Source organism: Jatropha curcas, chromosome 9 (assembly GCF_041381405.1).
Source record: "Jatropha curcas cultivar XTBG-Jc1 chromosome 9, XTBG_Jcur_1.0, whole genome shotgun sequence".
In the NCBI taxonomy this organism is placed as follows: domain Eukaryota; kingdom Viridiplantae; phylum Streptophyta; class Magnoliopsida; order Malpighiales; family Euphorbiaceae; genus Jatropha; species Jatropha curcas.
In genome coordinates this window covers 7062380-7085198 of record NC_143159.1, presented here as the reverse complement: position 1 = coordinate 7085198, position 22819 = coordinate 7062380, and the positions used below count along the sequence as shown (strand labels likewise).

The window sequence follows — 22819 nt, the reverse complement described above, 5'->3', positions numbered from 1 at the left end:
TGCATCTAATAAGAACTAGGAAACATTAATTACAATCTCTGATGATGCAGTAACTAATTGCATGAGAAGAGGAAATAATAAATTTTGTAGGCCTTTGTCTGAGGATGCAGAGGTATGAGCCTGTAACTAGTAATCTTGCAGAGACATTTAATACCTACGTTACATCTTCAACTTGTGAATTTTATATGTTTTTCTACTAATATTTTTACAAATTGGACTAAATTGATCATTAGAAAAATAATTTCGTGGTCAATTCAACTTAATTTGTTAATTATTTTTAAGATTAAATATGATTAGTATATTATTTTTTAATAATTTATTGATGAAGTGAATCTAATTAAATTGGTTTGATTGATTAACTAATTAATTGACTAGTTAAGCAATTGATGTAATTGTAAAAAAATTAATTTAGTGAAATGATAATTGTCAATTACTTCGAATTAGTACAATTTGACCAAAAAATTTAATAAAACGAAATAAATAGAAAATTAAATTAAATTAAAAAAAGAAAGAAAGAAAGAAAAGCCATAGTGAAGAATTCTTAGAGATAGGCATTTAGTCCAGTGAATAATAAATATTTATTGACCTTAAATATTAAATATTAAAATGTTTTTGACCTTGAATATTAAAATGATGTGATTTTCATTCTTATTCATTTACTATTTTACCCTTTTATTGTCATCTTTTTTATTGTCGTCATTGCTGTCATTATCTTTGTCACCGTCGCTGCTATTATCGTTTATTACCGTCGGCATCGCCAGAAGTCAGTTGTTCAAAATTTGTCTTCGGAAATCAGAAGTTGGTGACCGTGTTTGAATCACATAAACTTTTCTTTTTAAGGTTACTTTTGGTATTACTTAATTTTTTATCAAAATTGATATTGTGTTACTTTTCTGAAATTTTGTTTAATTTAAAAGCTTATTTCTGGCATTTGCTGAGTTGCCCCAAGCAACAAAAGGCCAGTTACAAACTAGTGGGCTAGGCCATGTTCTACAGCTGTTATGGGCTGATCCATTTCCTAGAGCATGTAAAGTCTAGGCTTAATCAGCCCAAAGTTGGGCCTGGATTTGGAACTTATACAAGATCATAAGTACCTATTAATCTCCTTTTAGGGAAGAAATTGATGGGTGGTAAGTTTTGTCTTTGCATCTTCTGGCTTTTTTTTTTTTTTTTTCAAATAAAATGAAATAATTTATTTACTTATGTTAAGACTAATAAGTTATTTATCTAAATCTGTATTATTTATACCTTCAAAAAAATCTATATTAGTTATAATCTGAATGAGAATAGTTCAGTGGCAAAGAATATAAAAAACATTTGCAGGGTGAATCACTATGACTTAATTAATCCACGTAAATGCAAACTCTCCTCGGACCAGTCCTTTGCTTCTGAAGGCACGAGCCATGATACCTTGTGCAAGTATAAAAAAAAAAAAATCTGTATTATTTATGTAAATCTGTAAATCAATTTTTTGAAACCAATAGAAAATTTTATTTTTAAAGTTAATTCAATAAGCCATATATAATTTATTAGATGAAATATCTACAAATTATAAAACGCCATCATATATCACTTTTTAATCATTCAATAATTAATTTTTGATATAACTTTTTAATCATTCAATAATTAATTTTTAATATTACTTTTTAATCATTTAGAATAATAAATTTTTTTTTTAAATTTAATATTCAGAATCCAACCCAAAAAAACCGCTTCTAACAGGATAGAAAGTCAAAGATTATGGCTTAGGCTGAAAGAAATTAACTATATATAATTTCATGGATTAATCGAAGGCACCATTGTTTATGTTTCGTTAATATTCCTCTCCTCATCTGTGTCTCTTTCTTCTAATAAAATTCAATATTTAATAGTAACATTGCAAATACAATCAAGATCAATCTTCCGTTTCTTGAACGTAAGAAAAAAACATGATTGAACAGAAAAGACCTCTTCAATTAGGTCTTTCTAACAAAGAAAAAGAAAACGACATAAAGGAAGTGTTTCATCTAACAATATGACTGCACATTTTTTAGATTCTTGAAAACCAAAAAATCTCATTCTTCCAATGTCATATGGGATAGACTTATATATAGACTTAGATATAGGAAATTAATAATGTGGCCATACGGGAAGAGTGTATCCTCAGTCCCCCACCAGTAGCCCTACAGTTATTTGAGTGCATCCAGCCACATACTTCCTTCCAAGTTGGCTTTTTGTTCCCTTTGTCAAGCACATGACCAGACCCATTCGCTAGTGGTGCATGAAGAAGTGTTGCCCTAATCTAACCTAACCTAACCCATCCATTGTTTCTTTTTCCTTTTTTTTTTTTTTTTCTTTTAAAAGAGATTATATTTCTATAAATAAATTTCTATGAATAAAAATTGACACTTATTTTCTTAGGTAGACTTCAATTATTGAACGTCATTAAACTACACATTAATTTTGAGATTTCTCTTGTGTTCATTGAAACATAATCTATATATTCTACAATCAAAACAGTTGATTTGATAATAAATAAATAGGATATTTTTTTATTTATTTAATCTTCATGTGTGTTTGTGCTATATTATTTTTAATAGCTTACAATACATTCCATTGATTAATCCAAAACTTTAAATTTTTAAATATATGTAGTGCTCTTTTATAAATGAAATCGTTAATACCACTTGTTCCTTCATCAATATTCAACGGCTTAAATTCTTTTAAGAACACTAAATTTAATAATTTAAATAGAATTGTAGAAAATTTCTTTTGTCATTGGACATGAAAATGGACAGGTAATTATCCTGAAAATCAATTTTCTATATTACGAAAATTTCTTGTCATCTGGCTTGAAAATGGATCGATAATTATCCTGAAAATCAACTTTCTATGTTCAGATTATTTGCAAATAAAAAATTTTCAATCAATTGATGTTTATATTTCTTATTATTTTTATAATAATATATCTATATTATATAGCTTATCAAAGAAAAAAATTGATAAAAAAATTTTTTTTGCATGATTTATTATTATTATTATTATTATTATATCATTGTCATATCTTTTAAATCAATTAGCTGTGATTTGATTAGTTTTTTTTTTCTTTTTAAATGTATTTAATAAATGTTATTCAAAATGATGTTCAATCCCCTACTTTATAGTTAATACAATTTTAATTTATTTCACTGTAAATAAATAAAAAAAGAAAATTTTCTCAAAAAAATTTAAAAAAAAAAAAAGAGAAACAACTACGAGACACGTCAATGTATTGTAATACAAGTAACAGGCTAATAGCAATTTAATTGAGCGAGTAACTGTGATCGTGCACGCGCAAGCGAGTTGGCCGACCACGCCTTTCATGGACAGTTAGCATTGAGCAAGCGAACTTTTTTTTTTAATCGGAAGCAGAAGCATAAGCATATGATGCTGTAATCTTCTCTTCTTCCTTTTTCCTTTACAAAATACCACGCACACTTTCTATCAATTTTTGGTCATTATTATTCCTTTTTTAGTAAGTAAAAGTCTGTTCTTTCTTTCATGTGCCCACACGCAAATCTCAAAAAATAAGCCAAAAAAAAAAAAAAAAAAAAAAATCTCTCTCCTCTTCTCTTCTGGGTAAGTCTTAGTCAACAGTCTCTCGTTGTTTTTGTCATCAATTTTCTAGTTTTCTTCATTTTTTTAATTTGGGTTATGTCTTTTGAATTTGACTTAAGTATGTAGTTGAAAAGGTTTCATCTTTAGCTCTTTTTACTGGTTAATTGAGGAATTTTTGTTTCTCCTGTATTTTGCTCATTCTCTAATTTGTTTTTTGACCTTACTAGTTCCCCTGCTCTACAATTTAAACTGTGATTTTTCAAATATTTTCATGGTATGGGACTATATGTGATCTGGGTTGCTCCTTGTATTATGAATTTAACTGCAAAGATTTATTTATTTGGGTATCATGAACATGGTTTCAAAAGAATCTGGGTTCGATATACTATTTGTTGGAGAGTATGAATTTAATGGTGCTGTTAAGCTCTACTTTGATAGGGTCTATTAAGGTTTTTTAATTTGGCTTTATAGAGCTAATTTCTTGTTGCGGGCATTTCAAGCTATAACGCCTGTTTTGCTTGGACAAACTCGTGTTTTTGTTTTGTGATTAGTTGCATAAAGAGTATGATTCATTATTTATTATTCATGATGATAATTTAGTAAATTAATATAATTTACTGATTTGATCTTGCTATCCTATATTGATTAAATTAGCCTTAATCTTACAAAATCAAGGAAATATGATATGCAGATCATTCTTTCCTTAGTTATATGATCTAGGAGTAATGTAGGGATTACTTGTGTATGTTTTGACACTTCTGGAAAGAAAAAAGGATTCTGAATTATGTCGGAAAATGCTTCTGCATATATTAATTTTGTAGCTTGTAGCGAATGCCTATTTTCAAGTTGTTTTATTTTTATTGGCTATTATAAAGAAGATGTTGATAGATAAGAAAGATGCTGATTAACCTTTTTATGTTCATTCGGTTGCCACCTTCACATAATCTCTTGCATTCGACATAGGTTATCTCAAGACAATCTGAAGTTGAAGCAAAGAACTTCTCAAACAACTAGTAAAAAATCCTGCGAGGCGTGCGGGTGTTACTTGAATCATGCAGTTGTATCACCATCCATTCTCTCTGGATAGTCAGAAAGTGAGACTTGCTTTGGAAGAGAAGGGCGTTGATTACACATCGCACCACGTCAATCCTATAACAGGCAAGAATATGGATTCCTCATTCTTCAGGAAAAATCCGAGTGCAAAGCTCCCTGTTTTCCAGAATGGCAGCCATATCATTTTTGACACCATTGAGATAATCCAGTATGTCTTATCCTTTCACTCTCCTCCTTCTGTTAATGTTTGCGAGTATAATTACAAGAATTAAGGTGTTGTTGGAATCTCACTCTCTTGAAGGAATTCAAGTTTCATCTCTAGTTATTTCTCGTTGTATGACAGATTAAAGGAAAAGAAAAAAAAAAAATCCTACCTGTTGCTGAAAATCTTTTTCAATTACTCTGTCTACAGAAAAGGTAAGATTATGAAGCGATAAGGAAATTTTGCAGGTATATTGAAAGAATTGCAGTTGTCTCAGCAGGCGCTGATGAAGCTTCCTTTAGTAGCAGAGAAGTTGTTGAATGGATGCACAAGATACAAGAATGGAATCCCAAGTTCTTCACCTCTCACATCCCCCAGAAATACCGTCTTACTGTTTCCAAATTCATAAGACGAGTTGTGATTGCTCGGATGGCTGAATCCCCTGATCTAGCGAGTGCCTACCACCGTAAGCTAAAAGAAGCATATGAAACTGAGGACAAGTTGAAAGACCCAGAAGTTTTAAAAAGGAGCAAAGAACATCTTGTTAGACTTCTCGATGAGGTCGAAACCAAGTTGAATGGAACATCATATTTAACTGGGGAAGAGTTCTCAATGGCAGATGCAATGCTGATCCCAGTTCTGGCTCGTTTGGTTCTCTTAAATTTGGAAAATGAGTATATAAGTAGCAGGCCAAATATTGCTGAGTACTGGATTTTGGTGCAGCAAAGACCTAGTTATAGAAAGGTGATTGGAAAATATTTCAATGGCTGGAGAAAATACAAAACACTAACAAAAACTTGGTGTTTTGTCCGTTTTCGAAGTCTGTTGAGGAAATACTGATGGAATGGAACGCACAGAACCAAGAAAACAGGATGCTGCAAATTAGGAAGATTTTTGTACAAATATAAAAAGAAGTGTAATTTTGAATATTTTGTTTCTTTTTCTTTTCTCGTCTCTTTAGGGGTTGGAAATTTTGTTTGGATGGGTTTATTCATTCATTTGAAAAGGAAATACAAGGGACATAGAGTGAAAAGCTAGCTTTGAGGGACTGTGGATGCATAGCGTGATTATCAATTTTTTGTAATTTGATCTACGTGTGATCTTCTCTGCCCAGAAAAAGCTAACTTTATGCCAAGCTGAATAAGCAGTAAACTTTAACATTCATCCTTCGTTTATTAGAGTCAATTTCTATCATTGAATTTCATTATGGCTGCGGTTTTTGACTTGTATGAATAAAATTAGTTTAACTCTGATCTTTGTTCCATAAAGCCATCATTACTTTACTACATTTCTAGATACTTAAGACAATTCTTTTATAAAAGTTCCAAGTATGACATCCATATAATCTTTAGAAGTATTTTTGAATATTTATTTTTTAAAAAAATTACAATTGAATAAGTGAGGTAATACAAATTAAATTCTATTACTAAATTGAAATTACTAATTTTCAAAAAAAAAATAAATTATATAATGATAACGCATACCCACAATGTACAATTTATGAAGTTCTGCAACAACTATAGCCGATCATTGCAGAAACACAATCTTATACAACTTCATCATCAAGATATGATTTTCTTTTCTGTTCTGTATTTTCTCAATAGAAGATACCATCAAAGTAATTAATGTTGTATTCCATTAATCTGAGAAAATGATACAAGAAAAGAAATGCCTACCTCTTTCAGGGGTGATCAGATTCATTGATTGATATCCAAGAGTGCAAATTGCAAGATCAGTATGTTTTTTTCCCTCAGCTATAGTCATTAGGAGCCGAGTATAACAGACTGGATATTCTGAAATTGAATGAATTTTCAATTGAAAATAAACACCTGGAAACAAAAAAAAAAATAAAAAAGAATTGAGGAACATCAAAATATGGAAGAAAATCCAGCAGCTGTTTAGAGATTTTCCTAAAAATCAATGCTCATTTAGGTACTTTTTTGCTGATTAATGCAATTTCCAGCTTTCTCCACTCTACAGCTTACATCCTGTGAACAGTATGAATTTCTGTGATCATTTGTTAGACTTCCTACATCGGTACATATTCCACCTCTTGAGTTGTTTCCCAAGCATCCAAACCCATCCCTATTCCGTATCCAAGGGGGCAGCACTTTATTCCACTTCTGCTGCCTAAAGTATCTCTTTCCCAAATCATGCGAGGATCCCCTAGCTCGTTTAAATGCTTGTTGGCCATTTTCACTAGGTATATCCATATCTGGCTGGTTACCACCAGCTGTGCTTGGATTGTTTTCATTTGGATAACAAGTGGCAAGATCATGTCTGTCTCGTTGCCTTTCTTCTGTAGACCCATTTATCACCATGGAATTAACAGCAGGAGATGGAGTTTCTTTCTTATGTTGGGGAAATGGAGGAAGTGGCGGGAAAGGATGGAAAGGCATGCCTGGAGCAACTGTCCAACTCTCCACTTTTCCATCCCGAGGTGACCCAAATTGCTGAACAATAGGCAACGGAATTCCATAAGAGACATACATACGTGAAATGAATTTCTCCTGTGGATGCCCAACAACTGTACCAATTGGAGATGCCATGCAACCATTTTGTTGTTGGATTTCAGTAATTGTTGATGAAGAACTTGATGAAACCAGATTCTGGTTAAGGGGAGATGAGAATCCAGGTGGAACGTCACTTTGCATATTCTGCCTTCCGTCATCAGCACAACTGACTTCATCTTGTAGATAGTAATTGAGAGCACAATGGGGGCAATAACTATTCTCTTTGCTTCCTTTTTCTACGTTATCCAATATTTCTTTACCCATTTCAGGTTGTGAGTGGTATTCAGACTGTTGTAGCAACCCGGATTGAATCTTCTGTCCATCACTCTGAAGAGATCTTGAAGATGGTTTTTCCTCAGCCGGTTGATCCCATCGGCTTTTACGCTTGCGAGTTTTTACCACACCGCCAACAGAAGGTGCAGAACAGCCCTCGTGGACAGCAGAGTCCACAGAAGAGGCAGTTGCTAGCTTTGACTGGCTGGCACACTCTATTGCTTCCGTAGGCCTTACACCTAGATCACGTGAATGATTCAGTGGAACTGAAACCCTATTATTAACTGAACCTCTGTGAAACTCCATCCTCCCATCATCCCTATCCTCATGTCTATATTTTCTGCCATGTTGAGGAATCCATCTGTTCCGGAAATTCCGTGCAATTTGATGAACCTGTTCATTTCATGATAAACTTGTTAAAACCTGGGTTTTCCAAAGACATATCTAATATACATATATAACAAGTTGCTGCAGAATTGATCTTCTAATTTACAAATATGGCTTCCATTCATAGTTTTAAATGCTTCTCTATCTCAAAGATTTTGTCCGCTGTTTTCATCTGCCACAATATCAGTCTTTCGAAAAAATAGATGCTACATTTTTTTTTTCTTTTCATTATTGTCAGCATATAATGGGAATTAAGGATTAGATAAAGGTCAATGATGGAATTTAAATACAGCTCTGAATGCATCAATCCCTATTGAATTGTTGGCTTCCAAAGACACTTTGGGACAGACAAAGTACACAGTAAAGATGCTTTTAAGACTGGTAAGGAAAGAGTCTGAGAGAATACCTGTTTGTCATTGTGCTCTGTCAATAACAACATTGACTCCCTAAAGCTGCAGAATTCAACATCAACCTTCTCAGAAACACGTATCAATAAGTTCGTCAAGTCAACACCGAGTTAATAAAAAAAATGCCATCTAGTTAACATTTGCAAGAATTTGGCAGGCTTGGAATATTGGAAAGGAAATAACAGAGCCAGTTACACAGCAATGATTTTCTTTTCATAAAGTTGCCTGTATAACTACATTTTCTTAATAAGGATTAATCCAATCTTTTCATCTACAAAGACAATTCCTTCTCTTGTATAATTCATGCATTCTAAGGTGTATCCATTTCTCTCTACATTTTAATATTGTTGTAAAGGAGAAAATTGTAGGAGAAGCTTATCAGGTTACCTTTCTAATTTTTCATTTCCTTTCAGATCAAGGACAATCCCCTTTTGAATCACGAGATGTGGATTAATATGTTCTATTCTTAACATTAACAAAAAGTAAAAATAAAAAAAAGATTTCTCCAGTTTTCTTGTCAGTTCAAAAAATCACATCTCAGTGTAAGACTAAAAAAACACAGTACAGAGGATACAAATTGAGCTAGAGAGCCCCTCAGAATTGAGTAGAGTCAGGCAATAGACTTCAGTTGAAAAAAGATGAAGTCCAATAATTGTGAAGCAATAATACCATGTGTTGTAGCATGTAACCCCCAGTGGAGAAAAAACAAAAAGAAAACAGGCTTTTGATTCATTAACAGAGAGTCAAATGCACTAACAATAACCAGATATTATTCTAACCTCTCCATTCCAGGGCAAGGAGGACCTCCATTAATATGTTCTGGTGTAAGTATCTCCCTGACAGCCAAATACTCCAACACCTGCAGAAAAATCATTTAGTAGCTTACACTTACCAATTCCTGAAAGCTGCTCAGTTATTTACTTTTAAGTTCTACACAACAGTTTCGATGAAATAAATCAAGTCACAAGAATAAGGTTGATGATATAAGGGAATGCCTGTTTGAAAAGGAATTTATAGGAGGAAAAAAAAAAAATTTTGAAAGACCTCTGATTTCCTTTACCCTCCTACCAAAAGAGAAAGACTGGAAAATCATAAGTTTGTACTATTAGGCAAACAATTCCCAATCAACGCAACCCTAATTGATAAAGCACCATACTTTTAAATTACGAAGGAATATTTGAAGTATCAAAAAACAGTAGAAAGAACAGAAAACCATTAGTTTGTTGCATATTCACTAAAGAGCATTTCCATTTAATGCATATTTTGGTTTCAAATATTAAATTGTATTTTGACACATTTGGATTCACATGGAAGGAAAAACTTGCAGCAATACAAAGATTGGAAACTTCCGCAAATGTTTAGCCAATCATAGAAAACAACGTCAGGTCTATATCTAATAACCAGGTTCCCAGTATGTACACCTTCAGAAGCTTTCGGAGAATTGGAATCTTTTTAAAGTCCCATCGGTATTGCTTGATCATGTTGTGGAGCATTCGCAAACCTAAAAGGAAGAGACCGGTGTTCATTTAGCCAGCAATAGTCATTCCTTGTGCAAATGATTATGAAGGAGCAACTACAATGATTTTGCTCATTCCTGAAGCAAATTTTGCATGTTATGCAACAGGAGAAGGAACATACCATTTTTGTTAATTATATCAATCAACACAACTCGTGATTTAGTTTTTAGAAGTGCATCAAGAATCATTGATAGATCTCGATTGCTGCAAAATAAATAAGCTAAATTGTTAAACATACACCTCACAATAAACAATAATTAAGCATCAAACTTGGGTCATGATGAAAGTACATCATAAATAAAAAACAGGAGAAAACCCAAAATTACCTCTGAATTGCTTCACCATTTCCACTGGCACCAGATGCTGCAGTAAGAAGCAGAAGCTTCAAGTAGACTTTAGGGGCGTCCTGTCAGAAAATGAATACAAATAAAAACTGCATAAGTGGAGAAAATATGTAGATGCCAAAAACACTAAAGACAGTCAGTATTAGTTTAAGCAAACATGAAAATGACATTTCTAAAAACAAAAGCATACGTCACATTAGGAAGATGATATACAAAACTTTTGTATTGAAAATGACAAGAGCAAGGCATGATTACATAAACTTTGAAATGCACAGACACAATCCTAACAGCAAAGGAATAACGTAAAAGTCCAAAGGAAAGAGGAAAATATAGGTCTATTAAAGACCACAAACAGACAGTATCTAAGGCGGTTCCGTCATATTTAAGCTACCAGGAAATATCAACCACTGAAAAGCCAACAAAAATATTATATATATATATATATATATATATATATATATAACAAAAATTTCAATAAATTGCTTACTTTTCTTTTGCTTATCCCACCATCAGCATCCAATAACTCATTAAGTTTCTCCTCGACTACAAACATTAAAAAGCATTAATCATTAAAAATTGTATACACAATTGCTCATTTGTTAACACAAGGAAAAGGAGGATTCTTACCCGCCTCAAACCGACCATTAGAAGTACCATCTATAGATCTTTTGGGTTTGATAGACAACAACTGAGATTTGCTAGCCACCATCTGAACTTTATTAGCATTCGTAGGATTACTAGTAAACTTTCCTTTCTTACCGGAACCAGAATGATGCGAAGTTTTAATCAGAAAACGTGATTTAACAAAAACCCGTTTTTCTTCTGCTGTAGCAGACTTGGACTTTCTGTTAGCAACCATACCGTCAGATGATAATTTGCTCAGCATTGCAGTTGGACAGGTCTCCCCACTTTGAATATCTTCCTTTGAAATTTCTTGCTTGACAGGAGATGCAGATTTGCTGATTACATCATCTGCTTGAGCAGACATTTCTACTGGCTGACTAGAAGATGGAATATCTCCCCTTGAATCATTCATTTCCATTGGGCTGCTTAATTGGGAAATGGCAGAGACAGATTGGTTCATGCCGTCCTCAATTTCAAGGCCAACCTCCATTTTCTCAGTAGCTGTTGTAGAAATATCCATTTTATTTCTATCTTTAGATATACTCTCTGCAACTTGCAGTTCTACACCATCAAAGGAACTGATCCTGGATAATCTATTCTTGAATCTCTCTCCAGCTTCCCCATCTTCAAGCATCACTGGTTCAGGAAATTCTTCATCTGAATCAACTTGATCAATTACCTCAGTGCTTGTTGGATCGCCACCAATATAGCCTCGACATTGAGGTGACCCACAGTAACATTGTTTTGCAGCAGCTCCAACAACTCTTACATAGTTGTAGTCAAATGTCACCTCTTCACCCTGAACAAAAACCAGGCTTATACAAAGTCAAAATGATGATAATGCATGCGTGTTAAATGTAAAACATAGGCCTAAAGGAGATACTGCTAATGCTTGAAATTCTAGCATGGAGATCAAAGGTTTAAATCCCATTGGGGTTGCAGTAGTGAGGTTTACGGAATGAGAGACAACTGCACATGTCATAATGCCATGGCCCGACTATTTTCCCATTGAACCACAGAGAGAGAGAGAGAGAGAGAGAGAGAGAGAGAGAGAGAGAGAAAGAGGAGAAAAAAGTTTAAAACAAACTGCAACAAGTATCTTTTCTGGCAAAGGCACATTGTAAGGCATTAAGACTTCTAATGCCTGTAAGAAGCTTCAAGGTTATCCATGTGATCTCTTTCAGAAAATCAAGCAAAATGTTCTATGCAGTCAGTGTTCTGTTTGATTCTCCAACTAAAACTACATACTAGATATTTACTAAACTATCAGATAAGCATGCAGTCAGTAGAGAACAGAAAATATATTCTCAACTGTTTGACTTGACATGAAACAAATCAGCAGCATTTCTTACCTACAAAAAGAGGCAGTGGTAGAACAGATGCTATTTAGATATTGTTCAATCTCTCTAGACCAGAAGTTAATCAACAATTATATTTTCACTAAAGAAGTTACTAAAACATAGTATACGACAAGATCTTCTTTAACATAAGGCTGTTTACCCAATCTGGTCTCATTAATCTGAAAAAGGGGCCTAAATGAGCTAAGTTAAAAACCTCTTCTCAGCAACATTCTGAACTGACCCCTTTCCTTGTATTCCACATTTCAGTGTAAAATGCACTGAAAAGCAACTATACTTCTAGACCCTAAATTAAACCATGCATCCTTAACAAACATACTATATACTTGTCCTGTTTACCAGGGAAAACAAAATAGGTCCTATTTAACTCATTCTATGATTTCTTTCCACCTACTCAATTCCAGCACTTCTCTTTTAAAAGTTTTGTGATTTCGAACTGAACTTATAGCCATCAAAAGAAACAAAGAAAATTTAAAAAAAAATAAAAGCAAAAATTTAAATACTCAAATTTTCATATTAACTCGGGATTTGACCATCAAGAAATAATTTCACAACTAACTAAATTTCTACAAGAGATGTGCAGCTTCTGGTGAGTTCAAACAAAACCTACAAAAATTGTGCACTGGGATGAAGAGTACAGTCAATTAATATAAAGTGCGACATACCTTCTTAATATCCCTCAGTGCAAAGAGTCCAATACAAATCTCTCCATTGACTACCCACTGTTCAGAAAAATTTAACAGTAAAGAAAATTTTCAACTATAAAGAGAATTTATTCAGATAAAAGTGAATTTTATGAAAATTAAAGCTCAAGCAACAGAAAGCATATAAAAAACCATGAAAGCATATATGATAGAAGAAACGAACAGTATTTCAAAATCCTACATGAAGACCTGGCCAGTAACATAATTTGGCTCTCTCCTAAGTAGTTGTAGCAAACATTTTCCAGAGAAAAATAATAAAGAGGAACATTACATGCTATGTGCCTTTGTTTTTGGAAGAGACTAGAAAGAAAGTGAAAGAGAAATAAATTTCAGCAGGAGACACAAAAAAAAAAAAAAAAAAAAAAAGAAGAAGAAGAAGATCTTGAAGAGGCACTGCATAGAAAATCAAATATATTCTTTTGAAACTTGACAATGCAGTACTGAAACAAACGCAAAATAGAACATTCATACAATACTCTGCTGCACAATTTATCACCTTTTCAGTACGACAATTAGGATCACAACTATGGTTAATGAAACGCCCCAAGTTTCCTTTTGCACAAGCATCTATTACCTGAAAAAAATGAAAAGCACGGATCATAGGAAAATGGAATCGATTATAGAAAGATAATTAGAACCCCCGCCCCCAATAAAGACACACATAACAACATATTCAGATTAAAAACAGTACAAAAACTAATAGAAGCTGCTGAAGGAACTAGTGCTAATGCTTAGTTAAACATAGACAACACTTTGCGAGGGCAAGCATGGAAAGTATGTCCAATTTCTTGCATACTACTGTGAGATAGATCTAAAAAGATGCCTAAACATAGTTAAACACAAGCTTCTACTTATGAGGCACCAAAACCAAAATGAAGCTTAGATGGCAACCAGATATTATCAACATTGTAAAACTTGTCAGATGTTCAGAACAAAAGCAAAGAGTTGACCAACCCATGGACAGATCCACTGCAAATATGCATCCACAAACTAATATGTGTACTGTATAGCATAACATTAATACTGAGAATGCATAACTCAGAAAAATAGCTAAATATTATGTTTGTTTATGAGATCTAAAACCATAGAGAATAACTGCTTTTGAATTCTTTTATGAAGATCAAGATTAAAGTATGAACTTATATCCATTTGAGAAAAAGATAGTGAATGAGAGAATAACTGCTTTTGAATCCTATGTTACATGTTAGAAAGCAAAGAACAGACCCAGGATAACACAAGCAGTAGTAGTGAAAAAAAAAAGATAGTCAACCTAAATTGTTCTGAAGATTTAGCTATAAGCTATAAACCGGGTGGATAAAATGGAAGAGAAAGATTTCGTGTAGCCAATCCCAAATAGTCTATATTTAAGACTTAACTATTTTCAGTCAAGTAGAAATTAAAGGTTTATTGCATCACTCACGAACTAATTACTATTTGATGCATATTAATGTGTGAAGGCTCTATAGGTAGAATGCAAAATGTCATACTCTATGAACCTCCAGAAAACTCTATAAGTAAGCTTTCACAAGAAAGACAAAAAAACATTTGAATGTAGTTCTCACCTGTAACTAACATGCACAACATAGCTCTACTACCAGCCAACAAGATATCATGTTACCAACCTTTTCCTTTTCTTCCACCATTTTGAAACTAATTGAATTTGTTCAGTCTCAACCAACACATCAATCATCACTATTGCTTACAACAAAATTGAGAGGAAAAAGAAATAGGAATATAGAAGAATAAATTCAAACCTCACTGCCATTCAGTGTCATGAAGTAGAAATGCTTATGACTCATAGAAGCATACTCTCTCATTCGCACCTCATAAGTATGCATATCAAGCACCTGATTAATCAAACATTAGAAATCTTGACAACAAAAAATTTTACATAAAGAATGATTGTGGAAATATGTGCACACTCACATATAGAGAACAAGAAATGCATAGAAAATGAGACAAGAGAGCAAAAGTCAAGATCAATCCATTCACCTACCCCACGGTAATAGTTACAGCCCTTCATTACTTTGGTTAGTACCATATTTTGCTAATATGCTCTGGATCATGTTCTACCAACGTGAAATTGTTTTTTTCCCCATGAATAAGTGGCATGGTTTTGAAAGGTTGAGGGTTTGGTTTGGTTTGGTTTGGAAAATATAAAAACTGATCAATTCAGTTTACATTTTTGAAGTCAAAACTGCCCAAACAGAACAAAATCAAACATACATATGATAGGTATTATTTTTTTTCATACGCATTTATATTAGCCAAATTACTTCTCTTAATAAGTCGTGTATTATGACAAATAACTTAGTTTCTCGCTCAAAATCTCACCAACATCACACCCTTATTAAGTTGACAAGGGGTTTTTTATTCATAAAGGAATTATTAATGTGAAGTTATTGTTCTTTTTTTTTCTTTTTCTAACAGTGAGTATTTTTCAAATCACCAACCAAACCATACTGCATTAATAGGTTTGGTTGGTTTGAGTACCCTTCATGGTTGGGTTGGGTTTAATTTCTTATAAATTTCCATTATTGGTTTGGTTTGTAACTGTGAACACCTCTAGTTCGCACAAAACAACAAAATCCAACCAAGGGCTTGGAGTGGAGTAATTCTAATTCATCATAGAAGATTAACAATAATTACCAATACACATTTATTGTAAGTAGAAAACTAAGATATTAATGGAAACTTGCAAATGTGGCTTTCAATGAGGCTTGATGCCCTATGCTTCACGCCTTCACCCTTTGTTTTCTTTCTCATAATTAATTTTCCATTAATTCAAAAGACTAAAGAACACTTAAAAAGTTACCTCTCCAACATATTCAATAAGAAATTGCCCTTTAGAAATATCCTCCTCCAATCGCAGACCAAAACCTTTCTTCCCACATCGAGCCCACTGCATTTTTGCATAATGGCGCTTTTGGAACTGCAAATAGATATTTGGACACAAAACTGTGATCTTCATGGTTCAAAAAAAATCAATGAATAGGAACCTTAGTGTTTATTGTCCGACTAAACGACTGCTTTACCTGTTGATTTGAACACAGGTCCCCACATGGACAGGTGCCTTGAACACACTCAATATTAAGCATGCGATTCAAGCATTCATCTCCACAACCTAACCCACCATGTAGAGGTAATTTGCAATGGCAAACCATTATCTGCTTAGAGTTTATGAAATAAATTGAAATTAGATATAGAGCAAACTACATGGTCAAAAAGTTCATCAGCCTTTTACAAATAAATAAACAACAAGGCCAAGTATAGTCCTGTCTTCATTACCAACATTAATAAAATATTTGAACTCATCATAAATCTATTGAAATCCACAATCACAAACCGAAATGATATTAAGTCAAGTTAGTACCTCATCAATAGTCTGCGTCTTCCGGCAACGATGCAGAAACTGGTTAGTAGAGATACGCGTAAACTCATGCTCCTTGGAAACTGACAATATATTAAAGAATCACAATCAATTCCACAAAATGCTGAAAACCATTAAGACTGAATCAAGCCAGTATCCTATCTTACTGTTCTGTTATAACTAGCAAATATTACATACCTGCAGTACGCTTCCATTCTAATCCCTTATTCTTTAAAGGGGCGTCATAGGCATCTTCATCAGCATCTGATAAGCCTAACTCTGCATTAATTTCTGCATTTGACTTCTCCTGGGGGATGGAGCAATCAGCAAAGGCTTTATCCATGTTGTCCTCGCAGATCCTTCAAAAATGAATTGGAGATCATAAAAGAAGAGTTTTTTGGAGAAGGTAAGGCAAGTTTGTGTTGGACTGAAACAAGTCTTCTCCAATATGTAGACATAAGATGACACAAAGAATACCATTATATTTTGACCAGCCAATAAATTGACACTGGTTTTTCTTTTTTTTTTTTTTTGTTTTTTGTGTTGGGGTGGAGGGGTGGGGTTTCTTATGTCCAATGACTGCACTATATAAGTTCTCCCCATCCATGAGGGAATATAACAAGCTCAACAACTGGCTGTTTGAAATTGCAGTTGCAATCACCATTGGCAGTCAGCTATTCTGCTAGTGCCTTATTGTTGCAGCTTGTCATTGTTGTGGGGTTGCAAAGAAAAACTGAAACATATTTGCTAATATGGCTATTGGAAGTGCTATGAACTGGGGCTACTTTCCAAAGCAACCACTAAAAAATTTGAAGAAACTTTGGGATTTTGGCATTTTTTAGCCCCTAAATTAGCAATCAACGTTAAAAGATTTGACATTTTCCGAAGGACAATGAAAAGAGAATGATGTTCGGGAGACAAAAGCAAAGACCCCCAAGTGCTAAAGCAGCTAAACTAACCTCCTAATATGGAATGCCTAAATTAAAGGTTAAGCCATATTCCATGTGAGCCTGGTTAGAGCAATGTTCAAATATTAATTTAATTAGATTCAGAGCTAAACAAAGAAAACTTTAGATCATGTGATAACTAAGTGAACTAGTATAGACTAAAGTGTCACGCCGCAATCAATTCCTAACCAAACAGGAATTTATAAATTGACTAATAATAAACTCAAGAGAGCAAAATAAGTACAGAAATGGAACACTGGCTAAGAGAATTTGCAAACCAACTAAAAAAATAGGCAATAATTCTCAAATTTTATTTCTTTTTAACAAATCATATAACCCAAGAAATAGAAAAAGGAAAGGAATATACCCAGCAAGAAGAAAGAAAAAGTTGCATGATTGATTAGAAAGACATAAGAAGTTGGAAAGTACCATTGGCAATTTGATTGACCAATCAAATCTACAAGTGTAACAGGAATACGCCGCCATTTATGACAATCATCACAGCGCACCCAAGCATTATCAGCAGGTGGCTGCTGCTCCACTGCATCAGTTGATGCCATGTCCAAATTAGCAACATCTATGGAGGCAACACTGTCAACAGGATTGGTTTTCCCAGTGTCCTTAGCAATACAATTTCCTGCAGTGACAATAAATGTGAAACCGCACTGATATTTGATATTTATCACGCTAGAAACATCTATTCGAGGTATAAAAAAAACAGAATATGAATACAAAATTGCTAAAGAATTAAATTTGGAGCTTGCAACCGAAATAATATAATACCTGTTTCTGGATTATCTGCTGATTTATAAACGTGATCACATTCACTCTTCTCCTTGGCTTTGTTTTTATTAACTGTCTTCCGTTCACTCCCTCTCTGTCCACAACCATTTTCTTTCTTGCTCCTTGCTTTGTCAGAGGTCTTGGACCTTCTCTTGCTTGCTCCATCAGATTTCTTTGGAAGTTGACCCCCTTTGGATTTAGATTTAACTGAATGAAGCAGATTATTTGAATTCTGTGATTCTGACAATCTAGGCCCAAAATCAAGGCCAGATTCTGCTTGCAAAGCCTCTTCAGAGACTCTAAATTCGGTCTTTCTAGACAAATGTAACTGTTCCTCAGAAAATTCTTTATGGCTTGAAAAGTTGCTAGAAACATTTGCTTTAGTAGGTGAAATAAGAATCTGACTAGAGAGAAATCCATCATCCTTTCCCTGCCTACCCCCGTGCTTCTTTGTTGTTTTAACACTTTTCATGCTCGACATACCAGGAGATATATCTTCTGCAAAATTGTCACTGACACGGATGCGTCTATCTTTCTTCTTTCCTTTCTTACCCCTAGCAACAGCTCCAGCGGCAACAAAAGCTTTAGGAGAAGTCAAAACAACATCGTGGAGATCTTCTTGACATGTTGCATTGACTTGGCCTTCAGGAACTAAATTGATAACTTCTGAGTCTGGTGAAGTTCCAGGATCAGTATACCTCTTCTCAGTTGCCTCCCCGGATATATCAACCTCTAAATGTGAGGGAACTCCAAGATAGTCCGCTGCAGCATCAACAGCTGAGTTCTGGCAAATCAAATGGCCCTCGAAGTCCTTATCTGCTACATGAAAATCTGAAACAGAAGCATTGGGGTATACTTTTGCCTCCTCCAGCTTATTGCCAAAACATTGAAGCTGCTCTTCACGCTCCCTTTCCCCCATTTTATCTTCAGCACCACTAACAACATTTGGGATTTTGGAACTTGTTCCTGTGTATGTTTTAGCCTCAAATTCACTGACAAGAACACCAGATGTTGAGGTATCAATTACTTCTGGGACCACCAGGTTCAGACTATTTTGACCAACTTCTTTTCTGACTATAACTTTCAAGCGAATACCACCAGTTGAAGAATTTTTTTTTCCACTAGACTTCTGGGAGCTTCCACTAGGCTGACTATTACCCCTCTTTCCATTCCCTTGTTCAACCTTTATTTTTCTTGGTCCACAGTACTGAATTTCATTGAGCCCCAGCCCATTACTCTGCTCAAAAAATTGGGTGATATTCCCTAATAATCCCCAGTTAGAAGAGCGAGCTGGTTTGGAGAAACAGCTTCTCTTCCTTCTATCAGCCTTGAAGATCTGCAGGTCTTGCAGTTTAGCTTTGTTCTTGCGTTTCTTTGCAGCTCTTTTTGTCTGAGTTTTCTGACCGGATTTACGAATTCTTTTGCTCCTTCGTGAAGAGGATGAGCCAATGTCTAGACATGTGGTTTTGGAAGGACAACTTCCAGCAAGAACCTTCCCTTCCTTATCAATCTGTTCAGAACAGTCAACACTATGGCTAGAATAAATATCATGAGAAACATCCTTCCCAAAGGGCTGGCATGACTGTGCACTGCTGGGAGTTTTTTCAGGTGACCCTTCCTTCAGATCATAGGCATCTCCTTCCACACAAAATTTCTGGCCATGAATCTCAAACTTTATTTCAGTTGTCACATCACTTTCCTCTTCTACAATGCCTGGCATGCCTTCTATAAAGGGTTCATAGACGGGGTTACCCAGTGAGTCAGCGATAGCTAAATTCTCCAAGGTCCTCTGGCAAGCCTGTGAAGGGTATGCCTGGATGCATTTATCCACACCACTTTTCTTCAAAATATCTGTAGAAACCGTTTCTGCAGTAAAACAATTAACACTAAAGCCATTTTTCTGATCATTCTTCCTTTCACAAGTACTCTCCAGAGAACCAGTAATTGATGATTCCTTTGGCATTGCAATGTGATGGAGTGTTTTCTGTATGCATATATCAGAATCCGTAGTGGCTGAAGCATCACTTTTCCCATTCACAACCCCCATCGAACCTACACTGTTAACAGTCTTGGCCTCCAGGTCATTTTGTTGGCAACTATGTTTTGGTAAGAGAGGAAAAGGATCTAATTCCACATGCATTTCATCATCCATTGAGGAGAATGTTTGGTTATTTAGGTTACATTTTACCCCAGTAGAAAGATTACTTTTCTTTTCCATAACTCCTTGCTCAGAAGGCAGAGTAATAGAACCATCATCATTCTGCTCTTCCTGTTTAATACTTTCTTCTGAGGAATCAGTCTTAGGCATTAATTCCAAGGCCTCATCAAAGCCTTGACAAGAGAACAACTGATTATGAGCAATAGTCTCTATCATAGGTGAAACATTGCTATTTGTTTTTATAACCTCTGTAACCACTTTTGCAGAGGGACTATTGTTCAACTGTTGATCTTTCTGGTCATCCAGCTGAACATAATTACTCGCTGGTCCTGTTTGGCTGTGATTATCAGTATCTATCTCAACCAAACCAGCAGTTTTATTTTCCATGACCACCACAGCCCTCTCCAAAATAGCACGGATGTCCTTGTCTGGTTCAACTCCATTTATAGCCAAAGCATCCACCGCTATTAATTCTGCTGGCATCTCACAGTTAAATGAAGGCATCATTTGGTCACAAGTTTCAATTTTTGTTCCAGCTAAACCATCAGTTTTCTCTTCCATTTCCCTTCGGACATTCCAGTCATCCTTCTCTTCATCCTGTTGATCACAATTTCTGACTGAACTGGAAGCGTGCACCAATTCCAGAGACCTTTCACAATCCTCCAATGAATTCTCTGATCCATTGTTTTCATTATTAGAAGCTTCTTTTTCCACACAAAATCCATCAGTTTCCACACTGCAATCATCAATTCCACTTTGCCTCTCATTCCCACATTCAACCTCTGTGGCTGACCCAATTACCCAATCAACAGACTCGGCGCCCCTTAATTCACTAGAGCTCACACAACCAGCACTATCATTTTGAGATAACTCTAGGAACCCATCTAGAGCACCAGTGGGACCCACATCATTATCAATCACATCAACACCAGCCTCTGAGCAAGGCAGTTTCTCAGAATCAGAATTTTTAATTGAGCACAAATGCTGCTCAATATAAGCTTGTTGCAAAGGTTCGTGGACCTCAAGTGAGTTCTCACACGAACCCATCTAAGTTTGATCAACTTGTTAACCAATCAATGCATTACTATTATGGAAACATCACAGGAATCACCAACACTCCAGTAAATTGCATTATAACCCAAACCAAAGCAATGCCTAACCCCAAACGATCCCCAATTAATAAAACCCTAGCCTCTGAGTTTGACTCACCGTCTCCCTCAAAAGGAAAACGAGAAAACAGTACCTGGGTCAACAGCTGCCAAATAATTAAAACAATAATAATAAAAATAAAACAGAACCCTAGAATCCACTCTCTCTCTCTCTAAACAAGCAAAAACCCTATCTTAGAATTCGCAGGATAATGCAAATAAACAAACAAACCTACACTTAGATAAACATCCATATCAACACACATTGAACACCAAAAATTATTGAAAAAGTAAAATAACATAAAGAAAGATAGAAGGAGAGAAGCAAATACCTGTGCAGAGAAATAGAATTTTAAGGCCGTTAGAGAATAATTTTTTCTATTTCATTGTCGATTTATTTTATTTTATTTTCTATTTCGCCAAACAGTGCCTTCGTTTCTTTTCCTTTTTTCCTTTTTTTTTCTATAAATATATAAATAGACAGAGAAGAGGAATTGCTTAATTGGTTTGTCAAAGCAACGCACGGAAAGGAAAAGCGAAAGCTTTTTAGTTTTAGCAGCGAGAGAGAGAGAGAGAGAGAGAGAGACAGAGAGTGGTTTTATCAAATTTTGATGCTGTGATTAGGTAGAAACCTTCGCCTCCTCCGACTCGGTCACGAACCGTGTTGACACGTGTCTGAGACAGGGCAAATATGTCATTGCAAATTAAATACTTATTATTCATTGCATTTAATTTGGTGCCTGCAAAATTATTTAATCGATAATTATATTACTGTCTCCCTCCACAAAAATAACATTTCTTTTTTAGAATAAGGCTTAATTGGCTTGAACTTGAAACGAATGCATAATTTATCTAAACATTGATTTTTTTTTATATTTATCTCTTTAATTTGCATAAAAAAGAATAAGAAATTATTTTTTTAAAGAAAAATAATTTTAATATATTAACTAATAAAAATTATTTAAAAAGTTTAAACTTATAAAAGAAAAAATTTATTTAAATAAACACAATCATTATAAAAAAATTATAGTGTAATTAAACAAAATATTTATTTAAAAAATTATAAGATAATAAAAACATTTGATTACATTGAATAATGTGGTTTGAAAAATATTTATTATATTTGATTTAAATCAAAAAATTTTATTTTGATAAATACTGGATTTTTATCTAGGAAATGAATTTTTTATTCTTTTAGTGCAAGATCAAAAAATTAATTTTGGGCAATTTGTATATTTCTTCCAAGTCCAATTGAGTAAATTGAGCTTTATTTCTTTTTTTTTATTTACATCAAATTTAATGATTGTGGGATTTAAAATCCTTTTTTAAAATGTCAGCCCGAACTTACGATTAAATGTAGGATCTAATACTCTATAAATACTGAAGAAGTTTCTCGAGTTAAGTTTTAATTTATTAATTAATACTTTATGTCTTGTTATGAACAATTTTAATTAT

The 22819-nt window shown here is 34.2% G+C and overlaps 2 protein-coding genes across 6 annotated transcripts; one reads left to right on the top strand and one right to left on the bottom strand.

The window, feature by feature from the left end:
- Positions 1-3303: 3303 nt before the first annotated feature.
- LOC105639001 (Glutathione S-transferase family protein) lies at positions 3304-6000 on the top strand. 3 transcript variants are annotated; one of them, XM_012222936.4, is made up of 3 exons: positions 3304-3410; positions 4540-4837; positions 5080-6000. In XM_012222936.4, exons 2-3 carry the CDS (start codon positions 4629-4631, stop codon positions 5669-5671), a joined length of 801 nt encoding a protein of 266 aa, XP_012078326.1. In that variant the 5' UTR covers positions 3304-3410; positions 4540-4628; the 3' UTR covers positions 5672-6000. The 3 variants fall into 3 exon arrangements, with proteins under 3 accessions (XP_012078326.1, XP_012078325.1, XP_089582620.1); XM_012222935.4 differs by lacking the exon at positions 3304-3410 and adding an exon at positions 3417-3597; XM_089726494.1 differs by lacking the exon at positions 3304-3410 and adding an exon at positions 3693-3710.
- Positions 6001-6439: 439 nt separating this feature from the next.
- On the bottom strand, positions 6440-21946 carry EFS (histone-lysine N-methyltransferase). 3 transcript variants are annotated; one of them, XM_037641168.2, is made up of 18 exons: positions 21697-21943; positions 18059-21471; positions 17705-17912; positions 16527-16687; positions 16332-16411; positions 15994-16125; positions 15774-15890; positions 14713-14805; positions 13455-13532; positions 12920-12976; positions 10900-11695; positions 10760-10815; positions 10255-10334; positions 10050-10132; positions 9833-9912; positions 9191-9270; positions 8411-8456; positions 6440-8010 (listed from the first exon to the last, which is right to left on the bottom strand). In XM_037641168.2, exons 2-18 carry the CDS (start codon positions 21261-21263, stop codon positions 6760-6762), a joined length of 6603 nt encoding a protein of 2200 aa, XP_037497096.1. In that variant the 5' UTR covers positions 21264-21471; positions 21697-21943; the 3' UTR covers positions 6440-6759. The 3 variants fall into 3 exon arrangements, with proteins under 3 accessions (XP_037497096.1, XP_012078323.1, XP_037497097.1); XM_012222933.4 differs by having other exon boundaries at positions 18059-21459; XM_037641169.2 differs by having other exon boundaries at positions 7874-8010; positions 8411-8476; positions 18059-21459; positions 21697-21946.
- Positions 21947-22819: the final 873 nt, after the last annotated feature.

What these genes read in the sequence shown, in the direction of transcription:
- LOC105639001 (XM_012222936.4), top strand. Translation starts at nt 4,629, where the DNA reads ATGCAGTTGTATCACCATCCATTCTCTCTGGATAGTCAGAAAGTGAGA. An exon ending in GACACCATTGAGATAATCCA is followed by an intron (nt 4,838 to 5,079) that starts GTATGTCTTATC and finishes GAAATTTTGCAG; the next exon opens with GTATATTGAAAGAATTGCAG.
- EFS (XM_037641168.2), bottom strand. Translation starts at nt 21,263, where the DNA reads ATGGGTTCGTGTGAGAACTCACTTGAGGTCCACGAACCTTTGCAACAA. An exon ending in AGACGCAGACTATTGATGAG is followed by an intron (nt 16,126 to 16,331) that starts GTACTAACTTGA and finishes AACTCTAAGCAG; the next exon opens with ATAATGGTTTGCCATTGCAA. An exon ending in ACCTGTGTTCAAATCAACAG is followed by an intron (nt 15,891 to 15,993) that starts GTAAAGCAGTCG and finishes ATCTATTTGCAG; the next exon opens with TTCCAAAAGCGCCATTATGC.